The sequence below is a fragment of the Prionailurus viverrinus genome, chromosome E2, assembly GCF_022837055.1.
Source record: "Prionailurus viverrinus isolate Anna chromosome E2, UM_Priviv_1.0, whole genome shotgun sequence".
Lineage (NCBI taxonomy): Eukaryota > Metazoa > Chordata > Mammalia > Carnivora > Felidae > Prionailurus > Prionailurus viverrinus.
Window position 1 is genome coordinate 14,072,740 of NC_062575.1, and position 16,547 is coordinate 14,089,286.

Below are 16,547 nucleotides of genomic sequence, written 5' to 3' on the forward strand. Positions count from 1 at the left end.
TTCCGGCTCCGCGAGGCCCCCTCCTCGTTTGCGCGCCAGGTCTTTTGGGCTGCCCACGAAATGCCCGATAGATTTATGGTTTGTTTTGTTTTTTAAGTCCACCTTAAAAGGTTTATTTTTTATAGTCTCCTGGGAAAAGTAACGGCCATAAGGTATGTTTAACTAATTTTTAATGCGGAGTCAAAGAAAGACAGAAACATCAAAAAAAAAAATTACTTATACATTCTTCAGGCGCCTGTTGAGGACTGTTTTACGTCGCGGGCCCGCTTTAAGGTCCCTGCTTTAAGAGCTAATGGCGGAGCCTGGCGGGTTGAAGTTGGCGGTGGCCTAGGCCTTGAAGGAATTCAGCATCTGTCGGATATCCACGCCATCCTTCCTGAGGCAGGGTAAAGAAGCAGCCTTCCGACTTCCCCGGGCTTGGGGAGGCAGAGAACGGCTATGTAGGAGGGTTAGCTGAACGTTTGGCAGAGGTCTTTAAAGCAGCCTAGGCCCGTAAGATCCCGGCAAAGGACGAGGAGGAGGTGGAGGGGAACGCTTGCGTACGAAAATGGCTTTCAGGAGTCGTTTCCCACTTCCTTTTACAAGGGGGGAACGAAGCCTGGGTCAAAATGAGATTTCTAGAATTCACCCTGCTTTTTGCCCCTGGAGGAGGTGTGAGCTGGGGCAAGACGGACGTAAAGGACACACTAACTGTAAGGTGGGACGACCCAGCGTGTTAAAAGCGTAAATAACGGAAACAGTTTTTGGAGCCAAGACCCTATTTTGAATTTGTGTTTTGGTAATGGGGTAACTGTTTCCTCCACTGATTTTCAGTTTTATCATGTATAAAGTGGGGGACAATAATACTTATTTTGAAGACATTGCGAGTTTCAATGCGGTGATGTACCTTTGGCACAAGAAGAAATGGGGGCAGCAATCACAGGCTCAGCTTTTAGTAGTCACAGACAGGAGATAGAAGTGGGGAAAATCACAAAATTTACCACATTTTGGCTGTTAGTGGTTCCTGGTATATAGTTCTTGTAGTTTTAGAATGAACTTCCTTCAAAATGCAACTCCTGCTACTGATGAATAATTGGGGAACCTGAATCCAACCAGGTTTGGGGGAAATGAACTTCACAGACTGTAACGGATGTCATCAGTTATAAAGGAACTGGAAACTAAATTGAGTTCTTAAGGAGTTAGAATGTAGAGTTGGCTGGGGAACTTTTCAGGGCTTTTGGAAGGGGCCTGTACTCCCCCCACCCCCTTTTTTTAATAGCATTTCTTTACATTTAGTATAGTCAATCCTGCAACATGGATCTTGTTGACAACATGATAGGGTTTCATTATAAATTTTGTTGATAACTGCAGTTTATGCAGAAATGATGTTTGAAATTTTATAACCACAGAGGATGCAAGAGAATAAATTTACTTTTGTTTGAGAATCACATTCACTTTTTTTTCTTGTTTCTTTTTTTTAAATATGAAATTGACCACATTACTACTTTTCGATTGAGAACAATTATAATCTATTCTTTGCTTCTTTTCCCTCAGACTTGAAGCTGAGAACAACTTTCCCTGGAACTTTTATACAGTGTATACGCCCTTCTGGGGATGTGGGTGTATGTCTGTGTCTGTTCGTTTTCGCTATTTTGCTTCTTGTAGGTCATTTCCCCACTCTCTTTTTCCACTTTCCTTCTTCACTACCATCCTAGAAGAACATTAAAAATGTTCCTTAGTTTCAAGAAGGAAAATTTACATCTCTCAGGACCCATATCCAGAGTGGAGGATTTGATCCTTTCCTCTCAACCATTTCTGGGTTGGGCAAAAACCGTTTCTGTGACTATTATTTATGAGGACGCTTACTCATAATTTTCTTTTCTCATTTAACAAAATCAAATTTTTATGTTAATTACATAGTGATTACATTGGATTTTTCAAGATCTCTTGCTTTTTGTCTGTAAATAATTGAAAAACTTTTCTAGTAATAACTGCATAGCTGTAGTTTTAGGTAATTTTATGGTAAAGAAAGGTACATCAGTTTGCTTTTGCACTCTTTAGTCCTGTTGAATGAAAAGAATCCTTTTTTGTGACTGTACACTCTTTTAGAGAGGTCTGAAGTAACAGGAATTGAGTGTTGTTTTAGTTTTTGATGGTGAATAGATTTAAATTTTAAATTCTAATCATCAAATATTGAGCTAGATAACAGATGCAAATGGAGACTACACTTAAGTTACCATTTTTATCTAGCCAAGGTCTGGTTGTGGGGAAATAGGGACTCAGATTTCTGGGGCTGTAGATCGGTAGAGTTTCTTTGAAAGGTAATTTGGCAATATCTATCCACATTTCAAATGTATGAATCTCTCAGTACTGCAGTTTCACTTACAGGGATTAATCTTAATTAAAAATTAAGATAGATTAAAGATTAAACATATATGCATACACGTATAAATGACCTATAGAGGAGGGATTTTCTTGGCAGCAACGTTCATAATAGCAAGAGATTGGGAACCTGAATGTTTATCAGTAGGGTATTGTCTAAATGATCCTTATATACCCATTCAGTGGAATAATACTCCACAGCTGGAAAATAAAAATGAGAAAGCCTTTTGTTTATTGCTATCTCCAAGGTTAAGTAATAAAAAATAAGTTGCAGGATAATGTGAGTGTACAATGTATAGTGCCCAACCATTAGTTAGAAAGAAGAGAAAATAATAGTATTATATTCTCACTTACAAATGCAGAAAATGTCTGGAAGGACATGATAACATAAGTTAGTAAAACTGATTTTCCCAGGGAGGAGTACCGAATGGAGCTTTTTGCTGTGCTTTTTAAGAATTTTGAACCAAGTGCTTGTATAGCCTATCCAAAATAAATAAATGTAGAGGTGCTTAGTTTCTGTGACTGTAAAGGCAAATAGTGTTGTATTAATGGTACCGATTCCAGCGTTTTGTTAGTGGCTTGTTAGTCCCACTTGTTAGTGACCTCAGGCAGGTGATTTAATTTCTTTTTTTTTTTAAATTTTTTTTTTTTTCAACGTTTATTTATTTTTGGGACAGAGAGAGACAGAGCATGAACGGGGGAGGGGCAGAGAGAGAGGGAGACACAGAATTGGAAGCAGGCTCCAGGCTCTGAGCCATCAGCCCAGAGCCTGACGCGGGGCTCGAACTCACGGACCGCGAGATCGTGACCCGGCTGAAGTCGGACGCTTAACCGACTGCGCCACCCAGGCGCCCCTTAATTTCTTAACCTCAATTTCCTCAGCTATATAATTAGTGTAACAATGAGTTATTTATAGATTACTTGTGAGATTAGAGACAAAAGTTTATAGCATAGTGCCTGGAATGTAGAATGCACTCCAGTTATAAATATGTTTGTCACTAGGCCTTACTCTTTGGGTTCTACCTTCATCCATAAGTTCTTATATAGAAATTTTTTTTTTATTTAGCGTTTTATTATTACTATTTTTTTAATTAAAATTTTTTTTTTAACATTTATTTTTGAGAGAGAGACACAGAGTGTGAACGGGAGAGGGTCAGAGAGAGAAGGAGACACAGAATTCAAAGCAGGCTCCAGGCTCTGAGCTATCAGCACAGTGCCCAGTGTAGGGCTCGAACTCATGAACTGTGAGATCAGACCTGAGCTGGTCGGACGCTTAACCGACTGAGTCACCCAGGCTCCCCTATCATTTTTATTTTTGTTTTTATTTTATTTTTTAAATTTACATCCAAGTTACTTAGCATATAGCGCAATAATGATTTCAGGAGAAGATTCCTTAATGTCTCTTACCATTTAGCCCATCTCACCTCCCACAACCCCTCCAGCAACCCTCAGTTTGTTCTCCATATTTAAGAGTCTCTTAGGTTTTGTCCCCCTCCCTGTTTTTATATTATTTTTGTTGCCCTTCCCTTATGTTCATCTGTTTTGTCTCTTAAAGTCCTCATATGAGTGAGGTCATGGGATATTTGACTTCTCTGAGTGACTAATTTCACTTAGCATAGTACCTTCCAGTTCCACCCATGTAGTTGCAAATGGCAAGATCTCATTCTTTTTGATTGCCGAGTAATACTCCATTGTATGTATGTATGTGTATATATATATATGCCAGATCTTTATCCATTCATCGATCGGTGGACATTTGGGCTCTTTCCATACTTTGGCTATTGTTGATAGTGCGGCTATAAACATTGGGGTGCGTGTGCCCCTTAGAAACAGCTTACCTGTATCCCTTGGGTAAATGCCTAGTAGTGCAATTGCTGGGTTGTAGGGTATTTCCATTTTTAGTTTTTTGAGGAACCTCCATCCTGTTTTCCAGAGTGGCTGCACCAGTTTGCATTCTGCAGAAATGTTTGTTAAAACAAGTTTTCAAGCTGATATTTTTCTACTTTTATGTTCTCTTAGCTTGTTTTACTTGGTATAACAGGCCTGATTGTGGAGTTGTGACTGTCTCAGTGTTGCTGCCACCATGTTTCTATACAACTTGACCTTGCAGCGAGCCACTGGCATCAGCTTTGCCATTCATGGCAACTTCTCTGGTAAGATTTCCAGTTATTATCTTTATGAATTTAACATTTTCAATATTAACTGGTTTCATGTTTTAAATTCCTTATTTATTTATTTTTCAAATGTCTATTTTTGATGGGGGGGGGAGTTTTGGAGGAGGGGCAGAGAGAGTGGGAGACAGAGGATCCAAAGTAGGCTCTGCACTGAGAGTGGAGAGCCTGACACGGGGCTTGAACTCAGAAAACATGAGCTCATGACCTGAGCCGAAGTTGGACGCTTAACTGACTGAGCCATCCAGGTACCCCTCAAATTCCTTTTTTAAATTCAAAATTTTTTCCTGAAATATATTATAGAAAACAATTTTCTTAAATCCTTAGACAACATCATTTATATAATGTTGATAGTCTCTAAAACAGTTTGAAGTACTTGATCTTATCCTATCCCCAAGGGACCTTTCGAAAATAAGGTGGCCTGATAAGTGGTGTCCTTGAGCAAATGAGAAGGGAGCAAATGGGATGGAAAGGAAGGCATTTAGGCATTAGATAGTGAAGACCTGTACGAGGGCAGCAGGGACAGATATAAAGAGAAGGATATGAGTTTCTAGCCTGGGTGGCAGAGAAAATTACAGTAATATTGAGAACAGGTTAGTTGGGACCAGAGAGGAGGTTTGGGAAGAAGGAATTTATTTTATATTTTGTTTATTTATTTATTTTGAGAGAGTGTGCTTGAGTTGCAGGGTGAGGACGGGCAGAGAGAGGGAGAGAGAAAATCCCAAGCAGCCTCTGTGCTATCAGAACCTGACACAAGGACACAAGGACAGTGAGAGAACGACCTGAGCTGAAATCAAGAGTCGGATGCTTAACCCGCTAAGCTACCCAGACGCCCTAGGAATTTAGTTATTTTAAACGTTCAGTTAAAAGTTGATGATAGTATATCCCAATAGAATTATGTAGTAGGCAGGGAGAGATGGGTGCAAATTGGTGTTTGGAGATGTTGATTATGGTTATGAAAGCAAGGGAGCTTTCTAGGGGTGAGTTTAGAAATAAATGGTATATATTAGATAGCAGTTTTAAAAGTTCTTTGAGGTCTGGATGGACCAGTTGGTTGAGTGTCTGACTCTTGATTTTGGCTTGGGTCATGACCCCAGGGTCGTGTGATTGAGGCCCTCATTGGGCTATGTGACAAGCATGGAGCCTGCTCAGGATTCTCCCTCTGCCCCTGTCCTCAACTTGTATGAGCTCTCTTTGGAAAAAAAAATTTTTTTTCTTTGAAACTGCTTTTGTTAAATCATACCAATTCTAGAAATGAAATTGAATAAGAAAACTTAAAATACCAAGCCCCCAACTTACTCAATTTTTTATTTGTCTTGAGTGGCATTTTGATCCATCCGGGTACTTTTTGGACTAGTTCTGATTGTGATCTTTATTGTTTTGGTGATCTAGGAACCAAACAACAGGAAATTGTTGTTTCCCGTGGGAAGATACTGGAGCTGCTTCGTCCCGACCCCAACACTGGCAAAGTACACACTCTACTAACTGTGGAAGTATTTGGTGTTATCCGGTCACTCATGGCCTTTAGGCTGACGGGTGGCACCAAGGACTACATTGTGGTTGGCAGTGACTCAGGTCGGATTGTTATCCTGGAATACCAGCCATCTAAGAATATGTTTGAGAAAATTCACCAAGAAACCTTTGGCAAGAGTGGATGCCGCCGCATTGTTCCTGGCCAGTTCTTAGCTGTGGATCCCAAGGGGCGAGCTGTTATGATTAGTGAGTGACTTGCTCTTTTGAGTGCATCTCTGATTCTTACAGATGCTCAGTTTAGGATGACAATGCTGTGCTCTTGGCAGTACGCCAATAAATTCCTTACCTGGGTAAAGTTTGGATCGTATTTCAGTTAATACCATGGATTAAAGTTGCTTTTCCTTTTAAAAGAATGGGAAAAGTCTTAACATACCTTTTCTATTTCCTGTCTGGCTGGATTAGGTGTTTTTTCCATTTCTTTGTGTGTAGCCAAAAACCTATGATGAAACTAAATGATTTTACATTATTAGGCAGTGAATATGGTTGCTTTCATCAGCCTGAAGTGATGATTCACATTCATGTCTCTTCTCTGATAAATATCTTGAAGAAAATTATGTGTATCTGATCAGGCCTCCAGAGGGCAACCCCCCCTGACAAGTTACAATACTTTAGATCTAACTCAGAGAATAAAGCCAGCAATTTTTATGAACTTTTAGTTTCCCAGTATCATTAAATCTCGGGCATGCTAAAAAGTTTTGAAGAGTTAGTGGATATTAAGGTCTGTATTAGTAAGGAGGGGGTATAAAATGCTGTTATTTATTTTACTGTGGTAGCAAAATCTTATGCTAAATATACTTATGTTAGAGTTATATAACTTATATAGTTACGTTAGAGTTAGTGCTGGCTACTAATGATTTTAAAGGAATAATTGTGATGTGAGCCTGGCTGTTGTGTAAGCCCCTCTTCATTTTCTGGAAATTTTATTTGTTTTGTCTCCTTTATCTACAGGTGCCATTGAAAAACAGAAATTGGTATATATCTTGAACAGAGATGCTGCAGCCCGGCTTACCATTTCATCTCCCTTGGAAGCCCACAAAGCGAACACTTTAGTATATCATGTGGTTGGAGTAGATGTAGGATTTGAAAATCCAATGTTTGCTTGTCTGGAAATGGATTATGAGGTAATGGGGACTTTGAATCCTTCCTCTCCTTCTCTCCCTCCTTTTCTCCCTCCTGCCACCGTGCTTTGGGTTTCTTCACTCACCTCAGTGCTTTCCTGATTGGTTTCTTCATTGTGCATGTTTTATAATTCTGCTAACAGATATTTTCTGTTTTCCAAATGTCTTACTAAGATTCTTTGAAATGTTTCATAGCTCACCTAACTATATAATAATACCTTACTCTGATTTGAACAGTATCCCTATAACAATGATATTTATTGGAAAGAGTTGTCTAAAAAAGGAAGTGAAACTGTATGTGGGATATTTTTTGCAGGGAGGTAGTGAAAGGTGGGGCATACCATTCTTTGCCTTGAATGGAAGGCAGTAGGGAGAACCCTTACACAGGAGACCCAGGTTCCTGTGTAAGCTCTGCCATTAACCTAGTAGTGTGAACGTTGGTAAACTGTTGTGGACCTCTGCTTCCCCATTTGTAGATGGAGGAATCCTGATGCCATGTTTGTGCTCATGTACTTCTCTATAGGAAGCAGACAATGATCCCACAGGGGAAGCAGCAGCTAATACCCAGCAGACGCTTACTTTCTATGAGTTAGACCTTGGTTTAAATCATGTGGTCCGGAAATACAGTGAACCTTTGGAGGAACATGGCAACTTTCTTATTACAGGTATTTTTGTCTCCGAGCTTCTCTGTACCTTTTTGCTTAGCACATTTTATGTACAAACTTAGGGGAATTTACTTAATGTAAGGGTTTGGAAACTGTAATTCATTTGTAGTAAGTCTAAGTGCCTTGTCTCTGTTTTGGTGAGGTTAAAAGTTCAGAGTGGTTGACTCTTCTAATGGGGGTAAGGAAGAAAGGATGAGACAGCCCTCAGCCTGGAATATCAACTACTGTTAGGGGTGCTAATATTTTTTGCTGTAGGTAGTCTTTCGCTCATTAAGAAAATTAAAACCTAATTCTTTGAAAAGACAAATGGACGAATCCAACAAGTTAAAATTGTATGTATGTCCATGAGTTTGAAAACTTAGGTGAAACAGGAATATTTTTGAAAACAGTTACCAAATTGACCCAAGAAGAAATTAAGACACTTGAATAGACCATCCATTAAAGAAATTGGAGCAGTTGTCAAAGATCTTCCCCAAAAGATTTAAGGTCCAGAATTTTCAGGGACCTTAAATTTCTCCAGAGATTAGGAAAAAAAGAAACATTTGTATCACTCTATGAGCCTAAATATAACAAATACCAAAACTTGGGAAGGACAATAACAAAAAAAACTATATGCTAGTTATAAATGCCAAAACCTAAGATTGTAGTAAATTGAAGTATGTGTTTTAAATGCATCATAGCTAAGTAAGATTTTTGTAGGAGTTCAGAGATACTCTGTTAGAAAATCAGTATCAGGGGTGCCTGGCTGGCTCTGTTAGTGGAGCTCTTGATCTCGAGAGTTGTAAGTTCCAGTCCCATGTTGGGTGTAGACATTACTTAAAAATAAAATATTAAAAAAAAAAAAGAACAAGTTTCAGTAGGCTTGGGAAAGATCGTCATCCCACTCCTTTATGTTTTGAGTCATTTGCACTTGGATTGATGTCTAATGTGATATATGTCTGTTGTTGGGGGAGGATTTTGGAGAATAATACAACATAGCACTTGTCTTTGAGCATTAAATCTTAGAGACTATATGTTAAACAGAAGGACCTTGGAAAATAGATTATGCATCTCATTACGTGCTGTAACATTACCATGTTTTTTTGACAAGGGTTTGATTTGTTCAACAATGTTTTATTGAGTCTCTACAACCAATATGTGCGTAGTCTGTCTACTGGGACCTGGGACTGCCGTGGTGAAAAATTAGATGCGTTGTCTCCTTTATGCAAAATCGAGTTTAGTGAATATGTGTAACTAACAAAAAGTTGCCCGAGTATTTGCCAAATGCCCAGACAGGGTTGGGGAGAGAGAGGTCTCTAAACCAAGGAAAGAAAAGGAGTGTGTTAGAGAAATCTTCCTAGAGAAGTGCCCTCTGTGCTGAGACCTGAGGATTCGTTAGGAGTTAGCTAGGTATGAGGAAGGAGTTTCTGATGTGGACAAGATGCACAAAGGCCTACTTGCAACAAAGAACATGGTTCATTCAAAAAACTGGAAGCTCATTGTGATTAGAGGTAGAGGTAGTTAGTGGTGGGGAGGTACCTACTAAGGATTTTATTTTATTTTTGTTTATTTGTTTATTTTTTAATGTTTTATTTTTTGAAGAAAGAGAGTGAGTGGGGGGAGGGACAGAGGATCCAAAGCAGGCTCTGTGCTGACAGGCTGACAGCAGCAAGCCCGATGAGGGGCTCAAACTCACGAACTGTGAGATCACGACCTGAGCCAAAGTTGGACGCTCAACTGACTGAGCCAATCAGGTGCCCCTTATTTTATTTATTTATGTGCTACTGAAGGATTTAAAGCCGGGGAATAATAACCTGTTAAAGGTGAGCATTTTGGAAAGATAACTTGCTGATGTTTTGGCTAATCAAATGGAGGATAAGACCGTAAGCTACATTAGGAAGCTGTTTCACTAACCCGAGAGATCGACACCATGAGCAGCATGAACACTGCTAAGGAGGTAGAATCAATAGAGCTGTGGTTGGGAGAAAATGGAAGGGTGATGCCCAGGTTTCTGGTTCTATTGGTCAATAGTGGTATTCTCTTGAGATGGAGAACCCAGGAGGTGGAACAGATTTGGGAAGGAATGCGAGTTTGTTTATGAATACGATGCATTTTTAAGCTCTTGTGGAATATCCATGTAAGAGTATACAGTTGGATTATAGGTCTGAAGATGAGAACTGAGTTTTGGGCTCCAAGCAAAAAATTTTAGATGCATTGTCTGATACCTGGACAGGCTGAGATTGTCGAAACTGTGCTCCATCCTTGTCTTAGGTTAGTATCAGGGAAAACAAACCATTGAATGTTTCTCAGTCTCAGCTACTTGTACCTTCATCCGAGATGTGCTGAAGGAGAGAAGGAATTGAAAACGAAATTATAATTTGTGGTTATGTTAAATCATTCCTAAGTTCTGTTTTCTTCTGATAGTTCCCGGAGGGTCAGATGGTCCAAGCGGAGTGCTGATCTGCTCTGAAAACTATATCACCTATAAGAACTTTGGTGACCAACCAGATATCCGCTGTCCAATTCCCAGGAGACGGGTAAAAATTTTTGCCATAGGATAAGATATTTGTGTTTGTGAAATGAATTTATTTTTTATAATTATAGTATAATCTTTTAGTTTATGTGTTAATCAAGTTTTAGTTTCTCTGTAAATCCTTTTTTTTCCCCCCCAGTGTCTGTTTTTGAGAGAGACAGAGAGGGACATCGCTAGCAGGCTAGGGCAGAGAGGGAGGGAGACCCAGAATCTGAAGCAGACTCCAGGCTCTGAGCTGTCAGCACAGGGCCCGATACAGGGCTGGAATCCACAAACTGTGAAATCATAACTTGAGCCGAAGTTGGACGCTCAACTGACTGAGGCACCCAGGTGCCCCTGTAAATCTTAATAAAGCTGGTAAAGTATTTTAGTAAAAGCAAAACAAATTCTTTGAGAAAAGGAATTAAAAACACAGTTTCTAGGGGTGCCTGGGTGGGTCAGTTGGTTGAGCGTCTGCCTTTGGCTCAGGTCATAATTTCACAGTTTGTGAATTCAGGCCCCACATCGGGCTCTATGCTGTCAGTGCAGAGCCTGCTTTGGATCCTCTGTCCCCTTCTCTCTCTCCCCATCTCTTTCTCTCTGTCTCTCTTAATAAATAAACATTAAAAAAAATTAAAAACATAAAAAACACAGTTTCTATTTCAGAACAATCTGGATGTTATCAGTTTGAAATTCTTGCAAATTTCTGGTTTGAAGATGCCAGACATATTTATTGGAGATAGATTGTTTTCCATTGCTTGTCTTTTTTCCTTGCGTTCCAACAGAGGAAATTTCAAAGAATAGAACAGTGAATCTCTGCTTTTTATGTAGAGGAAAAAGATTCCCCAATTTAAAATTATACTATATTTAGCTTTTCTTTCGTATGATACAGCTATTACATACTTCCTAAAACTAACAATTTAATAAGTTGCAGTCGTCGTGACACTTTAAGAATCTCCTAAGATGTAGTTCCTAAAAACAAATTTTCCCACATAACCACACTACCAAGGTCATGCTCAAGAATTACTGTTTTGTGTAATACAGTTATCTTATGTAGAGTTCATATGCCTATTTCTCTCATTGTCCACAAAAGTTCCCTTATATCTACCTTTACTGTCTTTTAGGTTATTTTGCCTTACCTTTGTTTGCTTTTAATCTTTTATTATACTGACAGTTTTTTAAGAATCTAGGCTAATTTTCTTGAAGTTTGTCTCATCTTTTTCTGTATGGTTAGATCCTTGTTAATATTTTTGATAGAATTATTACATAAGCAGCGACACATTTCCCACTATATCACATTAGGGGCACATAATGTTAGTTTGACTCCTTGGTGATGTTAAATTGATTACTTTAAGGTAGTGTCCATCTGGGCTTCTTAATTGTGAAGGTATTTTCCTTTTTGTAGTTGGTGTGAAATCTGCTGGTGAATTTTGAGACTGTAAATATTCTTTTCCACAGCATCTTTTTACACAATGCTTTTCCTCTCAGGTCAGTTACTACATTGGTGGTTGAAAATGGTGTTTTATTAATTTTATTTATTTATTAAAATGTTTATTTTGAGAGAGAGAGTGAGCAGGGGAGGGGCAGAGAGAGAGAATCCCAAGCAGGCTTCATGCTCAGCACGGAGCCTGATGCAGGGCTCCCAAGACCCCGGGATCATGACCTGACTTGAAATCAAGAGTCTGATGCTCAACTGACTGAGCCACCCAGGCGCCCCAAGCGGAGTGGATTGTGGAGCCTGCTTGGGATTCTCTCTTTTCTCTCATTCACTCTCTCCCTCGTGACCTCTCCCCTGCTCGCTCTTTTGCTTTCTCTAAAAAAAGAAAAAGGAGTTGGACACTTAACCACCCGGGCCACCCAGGAATCCTGAAAATGGTGTTTTACTGATTTTAATCTCAGTAGTTTACTGTGGAAATTATTAATTACTAAGTATATGCACAAGTAAAGTGTAATGAATTTCTGTGTATCCAGCTTCAGCTAATTTTGTTTGATCTCTGCTTTCTCAAGCTCTTCTTTCACCACTGGTTTTATATCTTTTTGATATATTTTTAAAATTAACATTATTTTTAAAATTTATATCTAAATTAGCATATAACTTTTTGACATTAATTTATAGGACCTGGGATTAAGCCTTTTAGGTCTTAGTTGATCTGATATATGATACCTGAGTAGGAGTCCATAAATCTTAGAAAATCTGAGAAGAAATCTATCAAGATAAATTATTGGTAAGGGGTGGTGAGTAATTTGATTTGGTTGATCAGACATTTGTTGAGCACTTAACTGCTAGGCACTGTACTTGGCTTTGGGACTGCAAAGAAGTATAAAACATGTTTTGCTCTTGAACAGCTGACTCAGTGAGGGAAATAGAAAATGTTGGAAACATGAAAAAAAAAAATCTAAAATCACAGTCAAGGAGCTGCCTTAGGAAGTTGGCATAGAATAGTGCTGAGTGGACATGTAGGAGATTTCTTCATAGCCTAAAATGATGACTCTTTAAATTTCATGTCTTTTTTCTGACATTTTTCTCTGGAGAAAGTTCTTGATGTTGCTCATTTATTCAGGATGTAGAGTGAAATTGTGGCTGCTTTTTTGTACAGAGGCTTTGTCATATATTTATAGTAGATAAGAATTTTTAGCTATTGTGTTTCACTTTTTGGCTGGCAGGCTCTTCTGGGTCAAAGCTTGTGTAGAGAGGCTCCAGGTACCTGTAGACGTTGAGTGGCCTATATTATGGTGAGGTGCTAAATTCCCTATATAAGAAGTACTCATTTCTAAGTTGTTGGTTCTGTGTTTGACTTTGCTAGAATGACCTGGATGACCCTGAAAGAGGAATGATTTTTGTCTGCTCTGCCACCCATAAGACCAAATCGATGTTCTTCTTTTTGGCCCAAACTGAGCAAGGAGATATCTTCAAGATCACTTTGGAGACAGATGAAGATATGGTAAGCAGATCATGGAGGGAGAAGGAAAAAATGAAAAAATCCTTTTGCTAGGTTTAGTTTATTTAAAAAATTTTTGTAATGTTTATTTTTTATTTTTATTTTTTTAACATTTATTTTTGAGAGACAGAGCACACAAGTGGGGGGGGGGGGGGGGGCAGAGAGACAAATAGACATGGAATCTGAAGCAGGCTCCAGGCTTTGAGCTGTTAGCACAGAGCCCAGTGTGGGGCTGGAACCCACAAACCGTGAGATCATGACCTGAGCTGAAGTCAGAGGCTTAACTGACTGAGCCACCACCCAAGCACCCCTTTTAATGTTTAATTTTTGAGACCGCGTGAGAGCATGTGTGCGACAGTGTGAGTAGGGGAGGGCAGAGAGAGAGAGCGAGAGAGAGGGAGGGAGACACAGAACCTCAAACAGGCTCCAGGCCCTGAGCTGTCAGCACAGAGCCCAACACAGGACTCGAACCCCTGAACCATGAGATCATGACCTGAGCCGAAGTTGGACGCTTAACCAATTGAACCATCTAGGTGCCCCTTGCTACACTAATTTTAATATATTTAAATCACCTTATTTCAAAAAGTGATATTTAAAGAAAATTTTTTTTAGGTTTATTTATTTTTATAGAGGGGAAGGGGTAGAGAGGGAGAGAGAGAATCCTAAGCAGCCTCTGCCAGCGCAGAGCCTGATGCAGGGCTTGAACGCACAAACTGACATTACCACCTGAGTCAAAATGAAGAGTCAGATACTTAACTGACTGAGCCAGGCCGGTGCCCCTGAAAAATTGATATTTCTGTGTACATTTAAGGTTTACACAGTGTTTTTATGAACCATTTGTTCTTTAATACTACTTTGAGATAGGACAAATAATACTTTACATGTTAATAAAATGGAAACAGAATGATTTAAAAAGTGGTTGTGTAAGGTATCAAAGCTTTTTAAATTTGGATTGGGTATATGAATGTAGGTTTTCTCCTCTAGTTAACAGATACCTGGTCTTGTAATCTCATATAAATAATATGAGATCAAGTAATGCCACTTCTAGTGAGTAATGAGAAAGCTCTCCCTGTCTCCTGAAAATTGGTAATACACATGAACTGTTACTGTTTTTATCTTATGGCAGAGTTCTGTGAACAGCTGTGCAGTTTTTTATATATGTTTAGCTCAGGAATTGGCGTATTTTGTTGTGGAGGCCCAGTAGTAAACATCATCAGCTTATATGGGCCACGTAGTCTCTGTCTCAACAACTCAACCCTGCCATTGTGGCACAGAAGCATTCATAGGAAGTGTGTAAATAGGCATGGCTGGTCCTGGGCCTTAGTTTGCTAACCCCTGCTTTAGATACTAAGTATGATATTTTACTTGATACTCTGCTTATGCTATCTTACAATACTGGGCTACCTTCTGTGGCCTAGCTTCACTTGCCTACACAGTAGAATCTCTTTTTTTTCCATTCCAGGTTACTGAGATTCGGCTCAAGTATTTTGATACTGTGCCTGTTGCTGCTGCCATGTGTGTGCTTAAAACAGGCTTCCTTTTTGTAGCATCAGAATTTGGAAATCAGTGAGTAATCTTTTTATTACCCTAGTTTATCCTGGTTACTATGAAAGTTGGGAGGAGGGAGATGTGGCTTCAAGGGCACAGAGCTTTCTACAAAACTTTCTTCAAAAGTTTTGCCTTCCTTTTCCCCCTTTATGTTCTTTTTTAATTTTAATTTTTATTTATTATTATTTTTTTGGTTATTTTCCCCACTTCAGTTGCTTCCTTTAAGCAGTACCTGTTGGTAGCTGCAAAAATAGCTTCAGAAGTGATCTTTTCTGAGCTTTTTGCTGGACATTTCACTGAATATTTATGGAACTAACTTAACATGTCCCACCAGTACTTGTACAAATCTAAAGTTGAAGCTCATCATTACCCACAGCTGCTCAGCCACATCAGTGACCTTCCCAGCCTCGGTTTTCTGTTAATGACTAATGGACCAGTTGTAGCCACTTGAGTGTAAAATCTCAATTTTTGTGGTTTATAGTCTAAACTAGTTCACTAGTTTACTTAATACATTTTATTGTCTTTCCTGTAAAACTTCAGCCTTTACAGTCATCTTATTAAGCAGCTAAGACATAACCCTGATGAAATCCTTTCCCTTATTCCTGTGTTATAATGTTTGATGACTTTTTATTGCCAAGTGGATAAAGTCTGAGCTCTAGCCTTGAATTTAAAGCCAGTCAGTATCTAAGTCTCCAAATTACTTACACAAGATAAGATACCATGGTTTTGCCAGTATCTGCTCACAGCATCAGTGCAAACCACTTACCTGATGCTATTTGCTTGTAATTAAAATGAAGGTATATCTAGGATTCTAGGATTCTGTGCCATTTCAGCCTTGTCTCTGACTGTTCTTCCTTTCTTAGACATGCTTCTTATACTCACGGACTTTATTCCAGCTGTTGATTAACTCACTTTCCTTGTTTATACCTCTTGTCTCACTTTTCATATTTAGCCTGTTTGGTGTATTTTCATCCACTTAAATCCCACTTTTCCAGAATAATAGTAATTCCTTGATATAATCAAATAGCTAGCCAGTATTTAAATTTCTCCATTGTCTCAATATTTTTTAGTATTTTTTTTAATGTTTATTTATTTTGAGAGAGAAGGAGCATGAGTGCGGGGGGGGAGGGGGGGGAGAGAGAGAGAGAGACAGACAGAGAGAGAGAATCCCAAGCTGGCTCAGCACTGTTAGCACAGAGTCCGAAGCAGGGCTTGAAATCACGAGCTGTGAGATTATGACCTGAGCCTGAATCAAGAGTCAGACACTTAATCAAGTGAGCCACCCCAGGTGCTCCCCATGCCTCAATATTTTAAAAGTTGAATCGTATACACTAGGATTGAGCAAGGCCCATACATTGCAATTGGCACATGGAAAACATTTTTAGTGGCTGCATATTTTAAGGCCATGCCCCGTATTGGTATTTAGGTTTGTACTTTTGCTATCCTAAATAGTGCTGTAGTGAACATTGTAGTTGTATCTTTGTGTGTTAGCTGAATGCAACCATAGTTTAAATTCATAAGTGTGGGATGAAATTTTGATAATGCTAAATTGTCCTCACAAAGGTGACATCAGTTTACATTCCCACCAACAGTGTATATGACAGACCTTTTTATTTATTTATTTTTTTCTTACTGCATGACAGTTCATAAGCTCTTGAAAATCCCTGAGAAGAAGACTAGTAGTTCGATCAGTAGAAAATGGGCACAGGATTTGAACATGC

General features: G+C 39.1%; 1 protein-coding gene and 2 non-coding genes across 4 annotated transcripts in view; all 3 read left to right on the plus strand.

Annotated features, from left to right (window-relative positions):
* Window positions 1-261: 261 nt before the first annotated feature.
* Window positions 262-16,547, plus strand: part of SF3B3 (splicing factor 3b subunit 3) — a 48,668-nt gene continuing 32,382 nt past the window's right edge. The window contains exons 1-8 of one of the 2 annotated variants that reach the window (XM_047835987.1): window positions 262-386; window positions 4,381-4,514; window positions 5,925-6,251; window positions 7,014-7,186; window positions 7,707-7,848; window positions 10,252-10,364; window positions 13,144-13,281; window positions 14,741-14,844. In XM_047835987.1, the coding sequence (XP_047691943.1) occupies window positions 4,445-4,514; window positions 5,925-6,251; window positions 7,014-7,186; window positions 7,707-7,848; window positions 10,252-10,364; window positions 13,144-13,281; window positions 14,741-14,844 (1,067 nt within the window). In that variant the 5' untranslated portion in view covers window positions 262-386; window positions 4,381-4,444. The remainder of the gene's footprint in view (window positions 387-4,380; window positions 4,515-5,924; window positions 6,252-7,013; window positions 7,187-7,706; window positions 7,849-10,251; window positions 10,365-13,143; window positions 13,282-14,740; window positions 14,845-16,547) is intronic. The other variant, XM_047835986.1, reaches the window with a different exon arrangement.
* On the plus strand, window positions 6,559-6,638 carry LOC125153835 (small nucleolar RNA SNORD111). Its single transcript, XR_007147585.1, has one exon. It is a non-coding gene; the product is annotated as a small nucleolar RNA SNORD111 (small nucleolar RNA).
* LOC125153836 (small nucleolar RNA SNORD111) lies at window positions 12,813-12,904 on the plus strand. Its single transcript, XR_007147586.1, has one exon. It is a non-coding gene; the product is annotated as a small nucleolar RNA SNORD111 (small nucleolar RNA).